Source organism: Podarcis liolepis (assembly GCF_965112155.1).
Source record: "Podarcis liolepis genome assembly, chromosome: 1".
Lineage (NCBI taxonomy): Eukaryota > Metazoa > Chordata > Lepidosauria > Squamata > Lacertidae > Podarcis > Podarcis liolepis.
Window position 1 is genome coordinate 124,799,066 of NC_139554.1, and position 22,194 is coordinate 124,821,259.

A 22,194-nucleotide genomic window follows, 5' to 3' on the forward strand; every position below is an offset into this window, starting at 1 on the left:
TTGTGTGCAAAACTTGGAAACTTTAATTCAGCATTTAAAGTAGAATATGCTACGCAAAAGATGCTACGAAATGCTTAAACTTACATAAACTATCAACACTAAAGTTTTGTCTGTGTAGATATACTTTTGCTCACCTTGTTCATTCTGATTAAAAAGAGAGTGGAAGAAAGCAATCTAGTTCAAATAAAAATTGAGTCAGTGGAATTTAGTAAAGAAGAAATAATAAAATTTGTTTAAAAAGTAGATACAACATACTAGTAGGCATTTTTCCTGTATATCCACTTTAGAGTAATCTTGATTTACTTTTAAAGCTTTGTTTGTTTCTGACTTTGAAGACTGGAACATTAAGAAACTCTGTATCTGTGAATTTATCTCCTCTCCTCAATTTGCTGAAAGACAAAAATAATTGAATCACTAGTGGCACTGAGAATAGAACTGGTGAGCTTTTCTGGCAAATATCATTCATAAATTTTACTTAGTATAAGAATTCATACAGAATAGTCATTCCTCTAATTAAGACACTTTGGCTGCAATCCTAACTCTACTTACCTGGGAGTAAAAAACCCATCCCCTCCTCCTTTACAGCCCTAAAAATACATAAGTAAGTTCTTTGTATTTTGCAATAAGCTGCAGTTGATTGAGAGATGGTAGTTTTGAACTTTTTCTCTAATGGGGTACTTGAAATTACCGGTATGTGATATAGTCACTATACTAGATTAGCTTAGATTCACACAAGAAGCCCCTCAAAAATCTGTGTACATTTAGAAAAGTCATAGCAGCTGTGTGATTCCAGAAAGGTGTACTAATTGTGCTCGTGCTCCACTTGCAAAATGTCAGCACCCATGTTTCTTTTTATGAGGCAATGAAATGACTAATACAGATCCATCTCCTTCATGTCTACTCAAAAATATGGGTTTAATGGGACTTAGGTGGAATCACACACATAAAAAATGATGTGAAAATGCTTTTTTAAAAAATGTTTTGAAAAAATACCTTGAATTTGGCATAGCTCACTGTTGCCATCTAGTGTCCCATTCATATATTCCACTTTACAACATAACGGTATTTGAAATGTTATTTATTTGCAGCTGTATAGCTGAGTCCCAAGTCCTAGGAAGTGTGATAATAATAATAATAATAATAATAATAATAATAATAATAATTTATTATTTGTACCCCGCCCATCTGGCTGGGTTTCCCCAGCCACTCTGGGCGGCTTCCAACAAAGATGAAAAATACACTAAAATGTCACATATTAAAAACTTCCCTGAACAGGGCTGCCTTCAGATGTCTTCTGAGGATAGGATTGCACTATTAGACTAGTTTGAGTATGGGTTGCAGCTTTGTCTCTCTTTGTATGTGTTATTCCTTAAAATCAAACCTAAATTTTAGGTATTATTAGTCTCAACTGTCATGATTATGGAAAGTGTTTCAATAAACTCTCACAAAGTAGTTATTCTACTCTCCTAAAATGTTTCTGGGTCACTTTTGGGATTCTTTTTTGTACAACTGTATGTTTCCATAAAATAAATATGCTTGATAAATGCCAATTACAGAATAAGGTGTCAAGCATACTTTGAAAAATATTTAAATATAACAAAACAAAAAGAAACCATCTGACAAAAACTAACCTGTTGATTTTGGGTTCTTTGTAGCAAACTGTAGCTCGCCTGCGTCTAACAGGTGATGTGGAATTTTCTTCTAAGTCTTTATTGGGTTTTGGAAGGGAAGGTGCTTTGATATTTGTCAGTTCTTGAAGAGGCTTACGCCCTGAAATTACAGCTATTATTGAATCATTAATTGCAAAAATATTTGGAACGTTAGTAAACTTGAAAAAATAATAAAGATATATTTTTGGAGACACAGTAGTGTGGTTGATTGCATGCCAAACTTAAAATGGGAAGACGAGTTCAGATTTTGTTCAACCATGATACTTGGTGGCTTTGGGACAGTCACCCTCTCTAAAACTAATTTATTTCACAGAATTGTTGTGAGGATAAAATATTGGTGGGCAACATAGCTCTCTCTGGAAGACCAACAGGATGAAACTGTAATTAATTAATCAAACACAAGTTAAGCCATGGTATTTGAAATGAACTTGGTGATTTGTAAAAAGTAGATGCTGTAATATTCCCAGTTTTAGCAACTGAAACATAGCTCAAGTGAGAACTCTTAATGTTATTTCCTCACCTACTGTATCAGGCAATACAACTGGTAGCATAGAAGTACAATGTCTGATTACATGGAGGGCAAACTTTATATAGAGTGTGAAGGGATGTTGCACATTTGTGAACACGGAGCGACACATACTTGTGAGCTGCAATCAATCACATAACTGTTGTGCATGTTCACCATATTTAACCACTGTATCTCCCTTTAATTATTATTATTAACATTTATCAGTCAACTGGATAGCTCAGTTGGTTACAGCATGGTGCTGATAACACCAAGGTTGCAGGTTCGATCCCTGTATGGGATTAGCTGCATATTCCTGCGTTGCAGGGGGTTGGACAAGATGAACCTCAGGGTCTCTTCCAACTCTACAATTCTATAATTAATTTTTTGCCACAGCAGCTTAAAACGACTTACACAATATTTTAAGCAAGCCCTGTATACATACATTAAAACCAACACTTTCTTTTAAAAACCCCAAAAACAAACTCTGTACAGTGGTACCTCGGGTTAAGTACTTAATTCGTTCCAGAGGCCCGTTCTTAACCTGAAGCACCACTTTAGCTAATGGGGCCTCCTGCTGCCGCCGTGCCGCTGGAGCACAATTTCTCTTCTTATCTTGAAGCAAAGTTCTTAACCTGAAGCACTTTTTCTGGGTGGGTTAGCAGAGTTTGTAACCTGAAGTGTATGTAACCTGAAGCGTATGTAACCCGAGGTACCACTGTACACTAAAACATTCCAGCCATGAAAAAAAAAAGCTATAGATGATTAAAAGCCAAAGAGCGAATTAAAAACAAAATATTTTGCCTGGTCGAAATATATGTAAAAATTGTCCCAGGCAAGCTTCCCTAGGGAGAGTGTTCTACAAGTGGGGAGCCACCACTGAAAAGGCCTGTTCTTGTGTTGCTACCCTCCAGACCTCTCATTTAGGTGGGCATACAAAGAAGGGCCTCAGATGACAGTTGCAAGGTCTGGGTCAGTTCTTAAGGGGAGAGGTGGTCCTTGAGGTATTAGGGTCCTGATATGCAGAAGACTTTATAGGTCAAAACCAGCACTTTAAATTAGGCCTGGAAACTAACCCGTATCCAGTGCAATCAGACCAGGATTGGTGTTACATGCTGAGACCGTCTTGCTCCAGTGAGCAACCTGGCCGCTGAATCAGCTGCAGTTTCCAAATCATCTTCAAAGGCAGCCCCACATATAAAATATTGCAGTAATCTAACCTAGAGGTTACTAGAGCATAGACAACAGAATTTAGGCTATCCTTCTCCATATAGGGGTGTAACTGGGCCACCTATCAAAGCTGATGGAAGGCACTCAATGCTACTGAGGCCACTTGAGCTTCAAAGAACAGCAATGGATCCAGAAGTACCCGCAACTTACATATCCTTCAGAGGAAGTGTAACCCCATAAAGAGCAGTCAGCTTTCTGTTATCAGGTCTAGGGAACCACCCATTAACAAGTTTATTGTATGGCATAAATGTTCATGGACTATTATAACTCACTTTATCAGATATATGAAGTGGGATAGAAGGCCATGAATATGAGGCAACAATCATTAGATTTTTAAATATAGCTCAAAAGTTTCTGCATACCACTGTAGGATACCACTGATGGACATATAAGCATCGCTTCATACCAGAAAAGCAGTTAGTGCTACATGCGCTTCCAGATACTAACCAGAGCATAGGACATGATTCTTAATCACCCAGAGCACACTACCTGATCCATAATGGCTATGGTCCAGGCCTATTCAATTGCATATATTCTAGTTTCTTCGTACAGGGATGTATATCTGAAGAATTTAAATCAAGTATTATTAAAATCACAATACCCACCCAATTAAATTGGGGAACGGGGGCAGAAATTGACAGAGTCAGACTAATACCTAGAGTGCCTTTCCTAATATCCAAAGTAAAGCTACACATACCAAAGTCTGATACTGGTCTTTTGCTGCAAGACTCTTTACAAATTATGTTCACATTCTCTGTGGAAGCATAGTAATTTTCTTCCTGGTAAATTCTTGAGAATTGCAATGTTTCAGGGTTTTTCAGAACTGGAATGTTTTTTTGAATTTTATGGAACTCAGTAGCTATTTCAGTATTGTTAGAAATTACTTTCTCTACGCTCTTACCTTGATCACATGAAGAAACACTATAGGTCTTCTTGCTTGGGTTTGGTGTAGAATCTACCCTTTCTTCGGATGTTTCAACGCAACATTCAGCCGCTTTCTTTAGGTAACATGAAATTGTAACATGCTGAACATTGGAATTTCTTTGAATGTTTTCATTTCCTTCATGGATATTCTCAGCATACACATTTTCATCGTGTAACTTTTGTTTCACAGAAGTTTTTTTCTGAGAGCTTGGGTATATAATGTATGTCTTCCTACCAGCTTTTGCAAAAATTCTTCTTTTATCACCATGTGAAAACTCTTCATTAATTTGATCTGTTTTAGGAATACCTAAAGCATGAGCAGATCTCTCTGTTGTTGTTCCAAAATTGGAAGACACTTCTCTCTTATTAAAGTCACTTTTTATATCAGTCTTTTCATCTTGTATAGTCTGGCTATTAGAATTGCATACCTTTGATCTAGGCCCTTTCAAATACTGCCCATTTTCCATTTCACTGTAATGTGATTTTTTAATTTTGGAAACAACAGGATAGGTCTCATTTATGTCTAAATCCTGTATTGAAACCACACAGCTTTGTACTGGAGGCAAGCTTTCAATAGAATAACCTTCTAATGGTAATTTACCACCAGGTACGTCAAAATCATGTTCTGCGACCTGGTTTTCTGAATTCTGAGCTGTTTCAAAAATTTTATCTTTCATTTTTTCTTTTTCTAAAAAATGAGTTGTTTGCCGCAAGTCTACAAGTCTTAGGGGGTGCACCTGTTTGTCATTCTTGTTACAGTTCTTGAAATCTTCTCCAAGTTTATTGGTGTTCTTCAGTTTCATTTGCTGATCATTTCTCATTTGAAACAATCCTTTTTCTGGTGGTAGAACATTTTTAGATTCAACAATATCTTTAACTTTTCCATTACTAGGAACTTTCTCGTTACATTTTTTAGGTTTAATGTTATATTTATCCTCAATCTGTTTTTCTGTACTTTTAGTTTTCACTTTTCTCAAATTTGCTGAAATTTTATCAGTTTTTACTATTTTAGCATTCTCAACCTTGGCTTTTGATTTAATTAGGAGTATCTCACCTAGTTCACTAGCAGTCAATTCCATGTCAGCATCATATACAGTTTCTTCTGGTTTTTTACCATTTATAGAACATAGTTTATCAGTGTGATCAGGCTCCTTTCTAGGTTGAGATGATTTAGTGCATGAAACATCTTTTGGGGCCATCTGACCATTAGTGTGGACTTTGTCAGTGTCACAATGCAATATGCTATTTTGCTCTGTTTTACTCTCAAAATTGTTTATAGTAGACTGAATATTTGATGTGCAGGACAGTCCTCGTTTCTTCCGTTCAGTCACATATTTATGAATTAGAAAAGGACTACTGTGTGCTTTTGATTGTCTTTCATATTTTTCTACAGAAGATGCATTATCCAGATCCAGCTTAAAGGTCCTACTAGACATCTGATCCATACATGATGGATTTTCTGCAAACAAAGCAAAACTAGGTTCATTTACATTGCATAAACAGGTAAAGTTTGTTTTTTCCATTTGGAATATGCTTTATTCTAATCTTCAAAAACAATTTCAGCTTGCCAGATGGAACATTCTCCCCTTCCCTACACCTGTGGTTTTCTGATGGATCTCCAGACACCCAAGAGCCATTTGGGGAGAAGCATGTAGGGGGCACGCAAGGAGAAGGGAAAGCAGGGCTTCAGCTGATAGGGTTCGTCAGGGGAATCCCACCCATTATTATTAACTATTTATATATCAACAACATGCATCTGTTTAACTGAAACGGTTAACAGTGTTTTTATAAATATCAGATGGGAGACCTGAACAAACCTAGTGATACTGGAGCTATTTTATTCAAATTGGTCTGTAACCTACTATAGTGTTTTAAATAGCTTACATAAAAGTATCTTATGTGCCTAATTGTTTAAAATATAATGAAAAAACATTAGGAGTAACATTATGCATTTCTGTGTTGATGTGTCCCAACATAAATGTTCATTTATTTTTTAAGACTCGAACGAGACATGAATCATATATCTAGCTCTATTGTCCCTGATTTTATAAACATAGATTGCCAGCATGAAACACCCCCCCACCCACCGCAATCTGAATCAAGACACAGGCATGGAGTGGGAAGTAAGGTGCTTTAGTCCTTTATCCCCTTCTGTGGACCTGATGCAATGTGCACTGGGGTGAAATTCCTCCAGTGGGTGTATTTTTCATTTACAAATTGCATGCACCAGAGATCCAATATGGACAGGAACTACAATGAAGGGAAAGGGCTGAAGACATCTACCCACCATGCCGGGGTCACAATCCATACCTCTCCTGCTGACAATTTATATTTTAAAAGTCCTGTATTGAGACTCTTGCTTTCTGCAACATTTGTTGGGGAGAAAGGACCCTAGAAAATGAAGTGAATGCAATAAAATATGCTGTATACCTTTTGTAAATTTATTTGCGATAAATACTGTTTCTGTTTTATTTGTTTCACTTGATTTTGATGTATTTTTTTCAGACACAAATAACTCTGCATTGATTTGATCTGCTGCAGCTTCCTTTGATGTAACAAGATCATCAGGTACACAGACTGATATGTTACTTTGCTGATTTCCATTATGTTCTTCAGTCTGAGTGCTCACATGTTGCCTGATAGTTCTGAAAGAACAATTTATTATGAAAGAGAGTTAATAAAATGGGATTCACTTCAGCATTTAACTCATAAGTAAATTTCACTTTGCTCAGTGGGACACTACCAGATAACAATGCATGGATTTGTAATCTAATAATAATCACATTCTGTGTTATAAAAAACCCAAAAAATAAGTAGGAAACAAGATCTAACTGTAAAACAGAAGTGTATGAGATTACATCTAAGGAGAAAAACTGCTAGCACATGTACTACTGTAAACTACCTTAACCTAAGGTATAAATTGCTATTCCTAATAGCCTGCAAACAATAATTACCATGTATAGGTATAAATTATGTTTTTGTTGGCAAAATACACATAAATGTCAGTTCATAAAAGATCAGAGTCTTTGTCATGTATTTTTCCAGGAAATACTATAATCCTGCATGTATACTAGTTAAATCCTGTTAACCTCAGCAGGATTAGCTATGCAATCCTATACAGTAGATGTCTACTCAAAAGTAAATCCTGCTGACATTAATAGACTTTACTTCTGGGTGTGAGTATAGAGTTGCACCCTCAAGCAGTCAAACTGTACATATGATTGCAGCCTAAAACAAAGTTTATGCATGACACTATGAATGAAATGTGTTTAATTATACTGTATCTAGTTCTTTTTATTTATAAGTACAATAAACTAAACTTTAACGTCTTATTTAAAGCAGCCCTTAGGAACCTGTGGGACTGTAGCCCTGATCGATACAATCTTTTGGCAGGTTTTATTTAAGGTTCACATTTTGATTTCCATCTAGATTAATAAATCAATTTAAATATTACCTAATTGGTTGATCAGAAATCTCAGGCTTTTGACCAGAACTGTTGCAGTGGTCTTTTTCCATTGCTAAGGGTTTTTGAATATGCTGTTTAAAAAGAGAAAAACGCTCAGAACACTTAAAGAGAAATTTTATGTACAGTATGTCTATAGAGAAATAATTCCCAGTTGAAGGGGGTTTGCTCCCAGTTTTGTGGGTATAGAATTGCACCCATACCAATATATTAAGATTTCGAGTGTTAAACTATTTCAATGAGAACATTAATTAAAGAACAACTTTAATACAGTAATGTAAAGTGTAAAGATTAGCAGCTGTAAACTAGGAATATATGTATAAAGCACAAATATGCAGGTCAAGAAAATATTTGCTCACATAATGTAGTTATTTCATTGAAATGCCACTCTTCTTGTGCACATATTGAGCATTTATAACAGAAAAAGTTTATTAATAAACCATTGATTTTGTACATGGGTATCATTTTACTGCTAGAAAGTACAGTACAGCAATATTGTGTATTATGTTAGTTGAAGTCATCTAGTTGTATGTTTAAATTTATATAAATATGTCAACAATACAATTGGATTTCCATTGTTTTGATCAACATGTTTGTCCTGCTGTATCTGTACTTTAATCAAACCTCAAAAGTAAATCCACAGCTAACTTCTGAAAAACCAAAGGAATATTGATCACCAAATCAGTTTTTATACTGATTTTCAAAACATGAAGGCATACAGTAGCAATTCCCTCTTCACCCTATGATAATAAGCGTCACAAAGCAGCATACCTCTGAAAGAGTGCTCATTTCAATTGCAGTTGAAATGTTATTATTCAGGAATGCTTCCAGTTCTATGAGAATTTTATTCTGCATACAAAAAATTAAATATAAACATAATCAAAACTTTTATTTAACACAGTTAGAAAGTTAGAGAAAAACAATGATAAAAAAGAGTTATATTCCTGGAGGAAAGAAAGAGGCAGTTTTGAGAAATTAATATATTTTATTTGGCATTAAAGAGATGAAATTTATCTAAAAACAAGAAAACATTAAAGTTGTTTTTTTTAATAAAAAAAATATTGTAAAACCTTCCCCTGCTCCAACCAGGAGCATTTTCCCCTCTGCTCTTTTACACATAAAGTAATGTACCTTATACAGAAAAGATTAAGGTTCAGCAGTATACTAGTGTTTACCTGATGAAGAAAATGTGTTACCCAAATGGCTGATTGTGTGATTGTTCATTGTTTAAAAGGAACTTTGAGCGCAGAGTTCCAGTTGCTGGGCGTGCATGCACACACAGGGTCTGAGTGTGACCAAAAGCTAATAAACATTTTGCCCTGATATAACAGGGAAGAAATGTGTATACTCATGGACATACTGTAGCGGGGGGGGGGGGGAGAGGCTGGGGGGCAGCTACCCCCCCCCCCGTAAATCAAGTAAATAAATAAAAATAGTTAACTAACTGATCAATCACATTGCAGATAGTGAAGGAGGTGAGGACAGGTGACCCCATCTAGGCCCAAAGTCACCCCCCCCCAAGAAGGCTCAAAGCTTCTCAAAATCATTTTCTCAGCAGCTAAAAGGCATTAGCTAAGCATCAGAAGCATTTCGCTCTGCTGTAACAAAGGTTGCTTCTCAGGCTAGCTGACCTTGCCAAAAGGTACATTCAACTTGCAACTTTTCTTTCCGGGAATTGTGCCAATAGAGCAAGAGGAAGGTAACATATCTTGGACATGCTGAACGCAAGGCTTCTCAACCCCCTTTCCTGGGAAGAGTCCAAAAGAGTCCCAAGACAGGAGCTTTCTGTTCATGCTCAGGAAACAACATGGGGCAGGACTCTTGAAGAGGAGGAGAAAGGGGAGGGAACTGAAGGGGAATACCGTATTTTTTGCCCTATAGGACGCACTTTTTCCCCTCCAAAAATGAAGGGGAAATATGTGTGCGTCCTATGGGGCGAATGCAGGCTTTCACTGAAGCCTGGAGAGCGAGAGGGGTCGGTGCGCACCGACCCCTCTCACTCTCCAGGCTTCAGGAAGCTCTGCGCAACCCTCGGGAGACCGGCTCCGAGGGTTGCACAGAGCTGCCTGCAGTCTCCGGCTCAGCGCAGCTCTGCGCGGCCATTGTGAGCGGGGCGCTAAGTCCCGCCCCGCTCCCGATGGCCGCGCAGAGCTGCCTGCAGTCCCGGGATCAGCGCAGCTCTGTGCGGCCACCGGGAGCCGGGGGAGAAGTCCCGCCCCGCTCCAGATGGCCGCGCAGAGCTGCCTGCAGTCCCGGGATCAGCGCATTTCTCCCCATCGCCAGCCCCACAAGCTCGGGGGACAGCGGGGAGGCAGAGCGTGCCTTCCCACTGTTCCCCGACCTGGTTCTTCCAGCCCCGCACCTGGGGGGGAAATAATTTTTTTTCCTTTATTTCCCCCCCAAAAAACTTGGTGCATCCTATGGGCCGGAGCGTCCTATGGGGCGCAAAATACGGTATATGCTCTGTGCAAATGGCTGTGAACTCGTGTGCTTTTTTTTGGGAATCATCACACTTGCTCCTTCTACCAGCCCGGATGGTAGAAATAAAGCTTTTTCTCTGAAACTATTCCTTGAGTGTCTGTTGACTCCCATTTCCCCGTCCCAGGCGCCCGCCTCCTGCAAAATCCTGGCTATGCTCATGTGCATACCGCTGGTGTAATTCCCATTATGATATATCATTTGCATCATAATGCTTATCAAAATCCCACTGAACAGGATCTTTGGAACAGATGGATGCTACTAGCTGCTTACACTGCACTAAGGTGAGCATTCCACCAGGGCAAGCATTCCCTCTCCTCCCACATGCACTCTTCTGGGGGTTATTCCAACCTGACCCACCCCCAGCCAATTTGGGGAGTATGGTGATTGTGGGGGTGCCCTGGGACTCATAGCTGAATCCCTCCCCATAAGTTTTATTTTCACAATATATGAATAATGTAATAGCTCAAATAGTATTTTTCAGAACATACCAGACGATTCAGCTTTTGGCGCAGTAAGACATTCTGCAAATGCAGCTCATCCACTTCTTTCTGTAATAAGAGCTTTTCATTTTTTAGCTTCCTAGAATTTTCTTTCTCTGCGCTGAGGGCCATGGCCAGAGCCTTATTATTGTGTTTCAAAGAAATCTTAAAAAGTGAAGAGTTGCCTGCATAAAATAAAAATAAAATAAAAATATGAAATAATAATTTGGGATTTTAAAAAACACCTATGTATCAGTGTGTTTAAAAAATGTATCTATTCTATTTCTTTATGTTTTAAAATATTGTTTTGTATTTATTTTAAACCTGCATCCAGACTCATATCCACAACCATGGAATAGTTATATAGAAGACATACAAATAAATACTGATATTGCTAATACTCTTGCACTCTACACAAAAAAAATAATTTGTAGGTGCCAAAACTTCTGTTTCTTCACTATTAAAAATTAATTGAGAGGAATTGTATTTATTTATTTAAAACCTTTAAATATCACATATTCAAATATAGTAAAAAACAAATAAAATCCTTCAGGCCTATATACTTGGGGTAGCTAATACGGTGCCCCCCAAATGTTGTTGGACAGGACTACTTGTTGGGCTTACACTTACATGGGAGTGAATTCTATTGCATTCAAAGGAACTTACATCTGAGTAAACATACTGAAGACTGCACAGTTAAACAATTACAATTTTCTAGTTAAAATGCTTGAATGACAAAGATTGTGCTCTTGTGTACAGTGCTTGTAATCTTGCCTCACCATATTTTCTAATTTCTAGAAAATTGCTTTCTATTTCTAACAAGTCAGAATGCAAGCACCACCCTTATATACTATATTACTGAGTGATAATTTAAGTAGTGCAGATAAGGGAATATTTATTATCAGGAATTGATAATGAATTAAAATCTACAGTATATCATACTGAAAATGGCCTTGCCTTAAAGCACGGTGGTTGCCCCCCCCCCCATTTCACAGTGCTTTCCTCACTAGCTGTTCACATCAGGAAGGTTAGATTTGTTTATGTTTGTGTACATATCAGGGGACGTTGATGGGGAAGAGTTGTGTTAAGTTGTGGGTGAACAAATCAGACAACACAGCAATTCTTCAAACAGCTCTTGTTTATTCACAGGCCAGAACAGAACTGAACTGAACTGAAGGGTTCAGCCATCCTGCTTATATAGAGCTCCACTACAACGCAACAGTAACCACTTTCTGTAACTATCCAATCACTGAACGTCACTTTCAATCCCTTATTTGCATATGTGGACCTGAGTGAAAACTATCTACAGTATCCCCCTGCTGGCCCAGGGTGAGAACTTCAGTACATAACAGGTTGTCTTTACCCTGTGCAAAAATGTTCACAACTTGGCTAGAGACAACTTAGAAATGGCTTAAGAAATCCACTCAGTGTGAAGCTGGTTTGAGAAGCAATGCGTTTAGAATATGTGCACACAGATTAGAAACCTAGCACTGGAAACTGTGAGTACACAATAAACAGCAGTGGCAATACAGTCTGAGAGACAGTAATATCACAGGGGATGCCAACCATTTGGGGTCCCTGAGTGAAACTGAACCTTTGAGGAACACCAGCCACTCTGGTGGCCAATCTCCTAACCTCCTCCCTGTTTCCTTCTCCTCTCTTGCTTGCTCCATTTTCTGTCAGCTGCCAATCTAAATCTTGAAAACCACATAGAGCTGAAAGAGGGAAGAAATGGGAAGTGCAATGGTACCTTGGTTCTCAAACGCCTTGGGACTCAAACAACTTGGAACCCAAACACTGCCAACCCGGAAGTGTTCTGGTTTGCAAACTTTTTTCAGAAGCTGAACGTGCTCTGTTTTGAGTGTTACACTTCTGATTTGAGTGCCACACTTCCATTTTGAGCGTTACGCTGAGGACTGTCTGTTTATGATATTTATTTTGTGTTTTTGTGGCTTTTTTTGTTTTTGTGACTGTGTGGAACCCAGTTCTGCTACTGATTGATGGATTGCGTGACTGCAGTACATTGTTCATTGCTTTCATTTTATGGCTCAGTGGTCTTGTTAGATAGTAAAATTCATGTTTAACTGCTGTTTTCGAGGTTGTTTTTAAAAGTCCATTTTGCATTACTTTCTATGGGAAAGAACACCTTGGTTTTGGAATGCTTTGGTTTTGGAACAGATTTCCAGGACGGATTAAGTTTGAGAACCAAGGTACCACTGTATGCTACTTTTCCAGCTTCCTATCCTTCAGTTCCATGCACTTTTTGGGGAAGACACCCTTGCCAGCCCATGAAGAAAAGGGCAGTAAGGAGTAGCAGTGGGAGGGGCAGATCCTCAAGGTCATTGTGCCCACATGCATAACATTATTAAGCTTATCCTGTTTTATTTGTACAAGCTACTAGTTTATTTAGAAGCATTTATAAACCACTTAATATTTTAAAACCACCAAGTACTGTACAACATAAAAACAACAAACAATATCTTTTTTAAAAACATCAACATAAAAACCAGTAAAAACAAAAGGTATAATTATGCTAAGACGGTATGACTGGCCCAAAATTGCTGAATATAATTTGAATAAAGGTTTCATGAAACATTGGCTCTTTTTTCATTTCGGATGACATATTATACTGGATATTTTAAAAAATGCTATTACTAATGAGGTCTACAAGTATTTTATTTTTCTGAGAGTTACATATATTATCAAAATTTTAGTTGACACTCACTTCTTATCTTAGTTTTGATTTTACATGCCAGAGAAGCATTCAGCTTCCCAGCTTTTAGAGATCCGTTCTTCTTCCCCCCAACACGTCTTTTAATATCTCCAAAGATCAATGAGGAAGATGCTTCTGGAAATGGATTGCTATCCATTTTAAAGGATTCAGTTCATTACCCAGTAGAAATCTAACAATGGATAACACAAAGAAAGATACATTAATGTTTTAGTGGATATTTTTATTTCCATAGTTTCAGTTAAGGTTTATCATACTCTATTATTCATCATTTGGGTCTTGTATTCATTCTTAAACAAACAAACAAGTTTTAATATATCTTTAACCAACTCACTCACTCTCCAGAATCCCAAGTTATTCCACACATTTCCAAAGTATGTAAGGGACATGAGAGAAAAAGTAGGAGCAATATAGTGAAATTACTATCTAACAGTCTCTCCAGAGCTGGCCATGTGTGAGACTCCGTTTGGAACTATTAACATATTGAATAAAAGAAATCAGTCAGAAAGGAAATGACTCTTGTTGGTCCGTCCTTAAGTCTTTTTTGAACACACTAGTTAAATAATCTACTTCAGATTTTCCTAGCAGCACTTCCTTAATTGTTCAATTCGCCATCAAATTCAAAGCTGCATGTGAGCTATTATTAATAATACATCCCATTTGTATCCTGTTCTTCCACTGCAGAAAGCTCAGGGCAGCCTTTCTAGGCCACAAACAGGAATTACAAAGTACAGTATGGGGAAATTATTTTTGAGCCCTCTCCATTAGGAAAAATGTGTAAACCACAGTAGAAAGACACAGTGGAAGCCCTGTTTTTTATATGACTGAGGTAAATGATCAGGGCTGGATTTAGTTTTGATGAGGTAATGGGGTAATGGCTACCGAAGGTAATGGGGCCCTTTATATGTCGTTGTCCTTTGTCAACAACAAATTGTCGCTGTTTTTTGTGTTGAATATATGCTATATGGTAATTTAAGGACCTAATACAGTAGATATATAAAGCCATTTGCACACAACAAATAGGAGCCTACAGGACACAAAATACTGTTGCTGTATGTAGGCTTTATTTTATCTTATATTTTTGAAATGTACATCCAGTTTTTTTTCTCCTTTAAATGTTTTAAGAGGCCCAAGAGAGTGGGGCCCTAAGCTATAGCTCGTTAACCTTGTAAGTTAACCTTATAAGTAAATCCGGCACTGTAAATGATCTTTCCCATTTATTATTTACTTGCGGAAAGGGACTCGAGCTCACAGGCTCCCCGGGGTCGGTTTTAAAAAGTGACCCTTTTTTAAAGCAAAGTTTGAGGTAAAAGGAGGCAACACAGGGTCGTTTCTCCACACAGCTCCCCCACCGCTCTAGTTCCCGCCAAAACGGCGGCTGGCGGGGCGCTGATTGGATGGCCCGTCCCTCGCGCCGGAGCCGTTGAAACCGTTGAAGCCCGAGGAGGGTGCGCGCGCGCAGCTGCGGGGTTCCCGCCATCAGCTGCTGCGACCCAGCCGAGGGCGACCCGGACGGCTTTGCTTCTCGCGAGCCACGTGGGCGCGCGCGGGGCGCGTTGCAAAGCTTTGTAGCCCGATCCATTCCTACCCACGTGTTTGCTCAAAAACTTAAGACCCACGGGGTTCAGTGGGTAAACTCGATGTTTGCTCTCTCACGCTCAGCAGTGCATACCCAAGTTCAAATTCACCCCTGGGAAAACAGGAGGAGGTCGCTGTTCTTGCTTTGCCCCTGTGTCTTCAAAACAAAACACAACCAGAATTTGGAAACGTTTTGGGAGAGCTGCTTTCTCCCCAAACAGAAGAGTTTTACTAGTTGAGGCTGGACTCCTATACAGTGGTACCACAGGTTACATACGCTTCAGGTTACATGGCTTCAGGTTACAGACTCTGCTAACCCAGAAATAGTGCTTCAGGTTATGAACTTTGCTTCAGGATGAGAACAGAAATTGTGCAGCGGTAGCAGGAGGCCCCATTAGCTAAAATGGTGCTTCAGGTTAAGAACAGTTTCAGGTAATGAATGGACCTCCGGAACGAATTAAGTACTTAACCCGAGGTATCACTGTACATGCTTAAAAGGTAAAGGGACCCCTGACCATTAGGTCCAGTCACGGACGACTCCCTCACTTTACTGGCCGAGGGAGCCGGTGTACAGCTTCCCGGCATAGCTGTCAACTTTTCCCTTTTCTTGTGAGGAATCCTTTTCGGAATAAGGGAATTTCCCTTTAAAAAAAGGAGAAACGTTGACAGCTATGCTTCCGGGTCATGTGGCCAGCATTACTAAGCCGTTTCTGGCAAGGCAGAGCTGTGCACGGAAATGCTGTTTACCTTCCCGCCGGAGTGGTACCTATTTATCTACTTGCACTTTGACGTGCTTTTGAACTGCTAGGTGGGCAGAAGCAGGGACTGAACAATGGGAGCTCACCCCGTCACGGGGATTCGAACCGCCGACCTTCTGATCAACAAGCCCCAGGCTCTGTGGTTTAACCCACAGCGCCACCCAGCAAATCATATTACTGACCAATTGTTTTTGTAGGATTGCGCTGCCGTTTCTTTTCCTTTTTTCCAAATTATTATTAATTTTCCAAATTATTACAAATCAACCCAAATTAATCTAATAGTTTCTTAAAATCAGGTTCCCCCTCCTTCTCTGAACATATGACCACCGTCGTTTCCTCACGTTGCCGCATTGTTTCTTATTTAGGGTTCAGTTGACGTCCTTCAATGTTCAGTACTGCCATTTCTAAAGAAAAGCTGGTACAGTGGTACCTCAGGTTAAGTACTTAATTCGTTCCGGTGGTCCGATCTTAACCTGAAACTGTTCTTAACCTGAAGCACCACTTTAGCTAATGGGGCCTCCTGCTGCTGCCGCGCCACCGGAGCACGATTTATGTTCTCATCGTGAAGCAAAGTTCTTAACCCAAGGTACTATTTCTGGGTTAACGGAGTCTGTAACCTGAAGCGTATGTAACCTGAAGCATATGTAACCTGAGGTACCACTGTACTTGAGAGTAGTCCTGAACCTCCCACTTTGAGCCTACTGCTCCAGCTTCCTAACTATCCAGCACAAATTATATATGCTTGTAAAGCGTGTCCCAGCTATTGTAAAAACAATTTACAGCCCAATTCCATGCATGTTTGATTGGAAGTTCATGCTTATTCTTATGCATGCATAGGATCATAGCTTTAGACATAGATTTGGAACATAAATGGAGGTGTTAGGGCAAGTGGGATGCCAAAAGGAGGGTCGTTTGCTTCTGTGGGATAATATCTGCCAGCAGAAGGTTCCTTGTTCAATTTCTGGCATCTCCTGACAGATGGGAAATACTTTTACCTGACACCCTGGAGAACTGGGCTAGACAAGACAAGACTGGGCTAGATGGGCAAATAGTTTTATCTATGCTCCTCTGTTCCCAACAGCAAATGTAATTATATTCCAGGTTTCACCATGGGGTTCTTAGTTAATCTTTACCTCTTAGTAAATCTTTTTCCAAACAGTTGTTACCACAGATAATTGACCATGCATAAGACCCATGTTGCAGTGAGTTACTGTGTGTTGCTAATGAGTAACTGGTGGTTTTGTACAATCACTGTGGAAAAAAATGTAATTGAAACACTCAAAGCTACTTTATTTATTTATATATTTGCTGCATCAGCAATCTCTTTTGCTGAGCCTTTCTAATTTATGTCAAAGTTTATGCCATCTTAGTATTCTATTAGAAAAAAATGATTATAGGGCCACAGTCATGGCATCATGTTATTGGTATGATAGAAGGCTTGCCTGGAGCCACATCAATTGTTGGGACCAACAACGTGAGGATCATGATGAATCATCTGAATGGTGATTTGAACCCTAGTCAGCAAGAGCAGTGTGTGGGATCAAACATGCCAGGCACTCACTGGAAGGTATTATAAGATTTCCTGTTGCATTATGGGGCTGGTCAACCTGGGAACATAGCCCATCTAAGAGTAGGAAAACTCTGATCCTAAATCTCTGCTTGCGCATGCGCAGAAGCACAAATGATGTCACGCACATGCGCAGAAGCGACGAATCACAACCCGTGCATGCGCAGATGCGCTGCTGCGGGTTGTGCTCTTTTCATGTTGCAAACGGACCTCCGGGATGGATCCCGTCCGCAACCAGAGGTACCACTGTACATATTTATGCTTAACCCCCATAGTCAAGTGGTTAAATTTATTTGGATCATGCCCATTGTTAGCTTTGATTTACAAAGCACTAATTAATTTTGACCAAACTGCGGGAGGCAGTGGAAGATAGGAGTGCCTGCCGTGCTCTGGTCCATGGGGGTCACGAAGAGTCGGAAACGACTAAACAACAACAAAAATTAATTTTGAGTGGTGTGAGGTTTCATTGTTGTTGTGAATTAGTACAATGTAAATTGACTTCTTGTAGATGAGGCTTCTTATCTACAAATGTATAGGCTGAGCATCACAAAACACACATGCTACAAGTTGGAAGGATCCCTGCACAGGCATATTCAACCAGACAGATGTTTACTACTGTTAACTTTCCTCCACCTTCCGAACAGGGGGTCTGCTTTACCAAAACATATGCACTGTGTATGCAAATAGCTGCAGCTGCAGGATGCATTTATCCAGCAAGGGAAACTGCTTCTGTAGCCTCCTTATTCAGAAGCCTGCTTCTGTATGCAGATCACACTTTCTGGACTGTGGGTGCTTTTAGATCATCTGTTTTGTGTGGGATTCATTCATGTATTGAAGCTCCTGCAGCCAATCAGAAGCTGTGGAAGCTCCATCGGATGCCCGGCTTTCAAAAGAACGTTTGAAAACCGTAACAGTCACTTCCGGGTTTTGATTGTTTGGGAGCCAAAAAGTTCGAGAACTAGGCTGTTCGACTTCCAAGGTACGCCTGTAATTATATATTGTTGGCCTCCATTTGTCTCAAGAGACAATGGAATGCACCACGAAGGGTGAAGTGAAACCACTGCGTTAGCAGCACAGAAGTGACCTCCTCAGGGCGCAAGCCTGGGCAGCGTATATGGAGGTTCTGGGCTGCCCTTGGCCTTGTTGCTGTGGCCCAAAGGAAAGCAGAGCAACACGTTTGGCACAGGAGTTGCCACAAAGAGGTGTACTGTGCAAGACACAATCCATCCAATTTAGGGGCTCTACTTCAGATTTGTGTAAGGTTTACTCCTATTTATCTACTTGCACTTTGACACGCTTTCGAACTGCTAGGTTGACAGGAGCTGGGACTGAACAACGGGAGCTCACCCCGTCGCAGGGATTAGGCTCTGTGGTTTAACCCACAGCGCTACCTGCGTCCCGGCAAGAGTGTTACTCGCCCACAAATGGAAAGAAGCAGAAGTCTCAGCAAAGGAAGAATGGATACAAAAACTTATGGAATATGCAGAAATCGCGAAACCTACCGGAAGACTAAGAAATCAAGATAACAAACTTTTTATAGAAGAATGGTTTATTGAATATTTACAGATAAATTGTAAACAGATAAGAACATTGGCAGGATTATTGTAATAACCTGCAGTTTTATAGGAGTATATATTTAAAGTAGATGAATAAATAAGCAAATTAAGTTAATTTGGATATGCGGAAGATATTAAAAATAAATCTAAGGAACTACAGAAAGAGGGGGAAGGAAGTCAAGTTTTGAAATATTAAAATGATTGTAAAATTAGTGAAATGTAGAAATCTGATAAGCATAAAATTTAAAAGAAAAACGACCAAAAAACCAAAATCACATGTAAATTCCTCCTTGAGAAGGGATCCCCTCAGAGTCTGTAGAACAATAAATACTTCCAGCAAGAAATAAAAAGAACCCTCGAGCTTACCTGTAAGAGGTTTCTTTCAGAGAGTGAACAGATGCTCCCAGGTGGGTGGTGGGCTCCTTCTAGTGCTTGCAGGCAGGATTGCAGCATTTTTCTCCTCGCTTGTTTACACGGATGTTAAAACTACAGCCATCGATCCTCAACACAAGAACGTTATTTTTTAACACCTCCTGCATCTGGGCTGGACCGATCTGCCTGCGTGGCTCAGGTGCCTCTCTGGCCGGGCACAGCCCTCTGCAAAAACCCCAGGGTGGTGCAGCCCCTTTGTCGTTTCCCCCAGGTGGGGGTCCTTCTGGCTGGGCAGGGATTCCCTCCCTCCTGGACCACAGCCCAATGCCTTTGGCCATTTGTCCTGGAATCAGAGCAAATGAATTACGTTTACAAAAATCCACGCAGAAGAACCCATCGGGGTCCCTGCCGACTCTACAATCAATCAATCAATTCATTCATTCCTCGAAAGGAATTAACTTTCAAATGCAATCCTATTCGAGGGCTGAGCAGCCTGCAACCCTTCATCCCTGTTGCCTGGCGGGCAGCCTTTCTCCACCTTGGAGTCTCCAGCTGTTGTTGGACTACAACTCCCATCATCCCAAACCACTGATTTTGCTAGCTAGGGCATGATGGGAGTTGTAATCCCATAGCCCAACAACATGGGGGGGACACCCAAAGTTTAGAAAATAAGGCAACATTTGGAGGGCTGCGAGGTTCGCCGCCTCTGCGAACAGACTGGAAAGTTGTGTGCTTGTTTCGGATGTTTCTGGCCTTTGAACCCCGTGGTGGTGCTGGTGGGGTCTTGCTTCTACGATCGCGCTACATCTCGTCCAGCCTCCCTGCAGCGGAGGAATCTCAACGTGAGCGTCACCATAGACAGATATTGATTCCTTCGTTATTCCGTTCACTCCATTCCCGCTCCTCCCAGAGGATGGTGGGAGTTGTAGTCCAACAACCTTTCCTCCGCTGAACGCAGGCGCCTCTGCGCACGCGCCGCAGCGTCTCCCCCTCCCCTTCGAATGGTGTGGCGAGAGAGGCTCGGCGCGCGGTTGGTGGGCCGTGACGACAGCGCTGACGAAGAGGTGGGCGGAGCTTCGAACCGGGAAAGGTAACGAGCTGCCGCGGTTGTCCCTCCTTCCCTCTCGGCTCCCCACTCGCGCCTCTATCCCCCCTCACACCCGGCTCTTCCACGGCGGGGGGGTTGGGCGGGGAGGCAACCCGAGGCTTGGGCCCCTCCCCCCCTTTGCTCCGGCCTGGCTGCTTTGCTTCGACCCCTTTGCCTCAGGCGGCTCAAGAACCATGGCGGTGTCGGGGGCACGAAGCCGTTTGGAAAGGGAGCGGAGGAGGCGTGTTCCTCAGACTTAAGAGAGTCTTGGTGTTGTTGTTTAGCCGTTTAGTCGTGTCCGACTCTTCGTGACCCCATGGACCAGAGCACGCCAGGCACTCCTGTCTTCCACTGCCTCCCGCAGTTTGGTCAAACTCATGTTTGTAGCTTCGAGAACACTGTCCAACCATCTTGTCCTCTGTCGTCCCCTTCTTGTGCCCTCCATCTTTCCCAACATCAGGGTCTTTTCCAGGGAGTCTTCTCTTCTCATGAGGTGGCCAAAGTATTGGAGCCTCAGCTTCAGGATCTGTCCTTCCAGTGAGCACTCAGGGCTGATTTCCTTCAGAATGGACCAGTTTGATCTTCTTGCAGTCCATGGGACTCTCAAGAGTCTCCTCCAGCACCATACAGTGGTACCTCAGGTTACATAGCTAATCTGATGTAGCCATGGTGAAAATCAAAACAAGGCAGCCTTTGTTCTAGATTAGTTAATCCAGAACACTTTTGTCACTGGTTCTATGCATTATCAGCCAGATTGTGCCACTACAGTGGTACCTCGGGTTACAGATGCTTCAGGTTACTGACTCCACTAACCCAGAAATAGTACCTGAGGTTAAGAACTCTGCTTCAGGATGAGAACAGAAATCGTGCGGCGGCAGCAGTGGGAGGCCCCATTAGCTAAAGTGGTGCTTTAGGTTAAGAACAGTTTCAGGTTAAGAACGGACCTCCGGAACGAATTAAGTACTTAACCCGAGGTACCACTGTAATTCAAAAGCATCAATTCTTCGGCAATCAGCCTTCTTTATGGTCCAGCTCTCACTTCCATACATCACTACTGGGAAAACCATAGCTTTAACTATACGGACCTTTGCTGGCAAGGTGATGTCTCTGCTTTTTAAGATGCTGTCTAGGTTTGTCATTGCTTTTCTCCTAAGAAGCAGGCGTCTTTTAATTTCGTGACTGCTGTCACCATCTGCAGTGATCATGGAGCCCAAGAAAGTAAAATCTCTCACTGCCTCCATTTCTTCCCCTTCTATTTGCCAGGAGGTGATGGGTCCAGTGGTCATGATCTTAATTTTTTTAAATGTTGAGCTTCAGACCATATTTTGCGCTCTCCTCTTTCAGTTTCTTTAATTCCTCCTCACTTTCTGCCATCAAGGTTGTGTCATCTGCATATCTGAGGTTGTTGATATTTCAAGAGAGTCTTAGGATGCCTTCATTTCACGGGTTTGGGCTAGGTCAGGCATATGCAAACTCGGCCTTCCAGATGTTTGGCGACTACAACTCCCATCATCCCTAGCTAACAGGACCAGTGGTCAGGGATGATGGGAGTTGTAGTCCCAAAATATCTGGAGGGCCGAGTTTGCCTATGCCTGGGCTAGATGACCCCTGGGCTCCCTTGCAATTCTGTTCCGGGGCTGAGGAGCCTGCAACCCCCTAGGTGTTGCCAGGTTCCCGACCCCCATCATCCCTGGGGCTGGTGGGAGTTGGGGATCCATAGGTGTAGGTAGGGGAAGATAGCTGCCTCCCAAGTCAATAAAAATCAATTAAGATACTTATCTGAGGTTCTCTGA

General features: G+C 41.1%; 2 protein-coding genes across 18 annotated transcripts in view; one reads left to right on the plus strand and one right to left on the minus strand.

The window, feature by feature from the left end:
* Positions 1-20,235, minus strand: SGO2 (shugoshin 2). 15 transcript variants are annotated; one of them, XM_083468030.1, is made up of 9 exons: positions 19,309-20,235; positions 13,478-13,655; positions 10,762-10,937; positions 8,564-8,641; positions 7,784-7,866; positions 6,760-6,974; positions 4,103-5,788; positions 1,632-1,782; positions 1-389 (listed from the first exon to the last, which is right to left on the minus strand). In XM_083468030.1, the coding sequence occupies exons 2-9, from the start codon at positions 13,620-13,622 to the stop codon at positions 284-286; spliced, it is 2,640 nt and encodes an 879-aa protein (XP_083324156.1). In that variant the 5' UTR covers positions 13,623-13,655; positions 19,309-20,235; the 3' UTR covers positions 1-283. The 15 variants fall into 15 exon arrangements, 14 of the variants coding, with proteins under 14 accessions (XP_083324156.1, XP_083324153.1, XP_083324161.1 ...); XM_083468027.1 differs by lacking the exon at positions 19,309-20,235 and adding an exon at positions 14,836-14,949 and having other exon boundaries at positions 1,632-1,770; positions 4,307-5,788; XM_083468035.1 differs by lacking the exon at positions 19,309-20,235 and adding an exon at positions 14,836-14,949 and having other exon boundaries at positions 1,632-1,770.
* The window catches only part of KCTD18 (potassium channel tetramerization domain containing 18), a 16,030-nt gene continuing 10,287 nt past the window's right edge, over positions 16,452-22,194 (plus strand). The window contains exon 1 of one of the 3 annotated variants that reach the window (XM_083469337.1): positions 16,452-16,905. The gene's annotated coding sequence lies outside the window, so the exon portion shown is untranslated. Of the gene's footprint in view, positions 16,906-20,320; positions 20,785-22,194 lie in introns of those variants that run through there. The other 2 variants (XM_083469336.1, XM_083469338.1) reach the window with 2 other exon arrangements.

Excerpts from the sequence above, each read along its gene's own strand:
- SGO2 (XM_083468030.1), bottom strand. The coding sequence starts at position 13,622 with ATGGATAGCAATCCATTTCCAGAAGCATCTTCCTCATTGATCTTTGGA. Across the intron at positions 10,938-13,477 it reads AATCAAAACTAAGATAAGAA|GCAACTCTTCACTTTTTAAG; the intron begins GTGAGTGTCAAC and ends TATTTTATGCAG. Across the intron at positions 1,783-4,102 it reads AAGACCAGTATCAGACTTTG|CTGTAATTTCAGGGCGTAAG; the intron begins GTATGTGTAGCT and ends ATTCAATAATAG.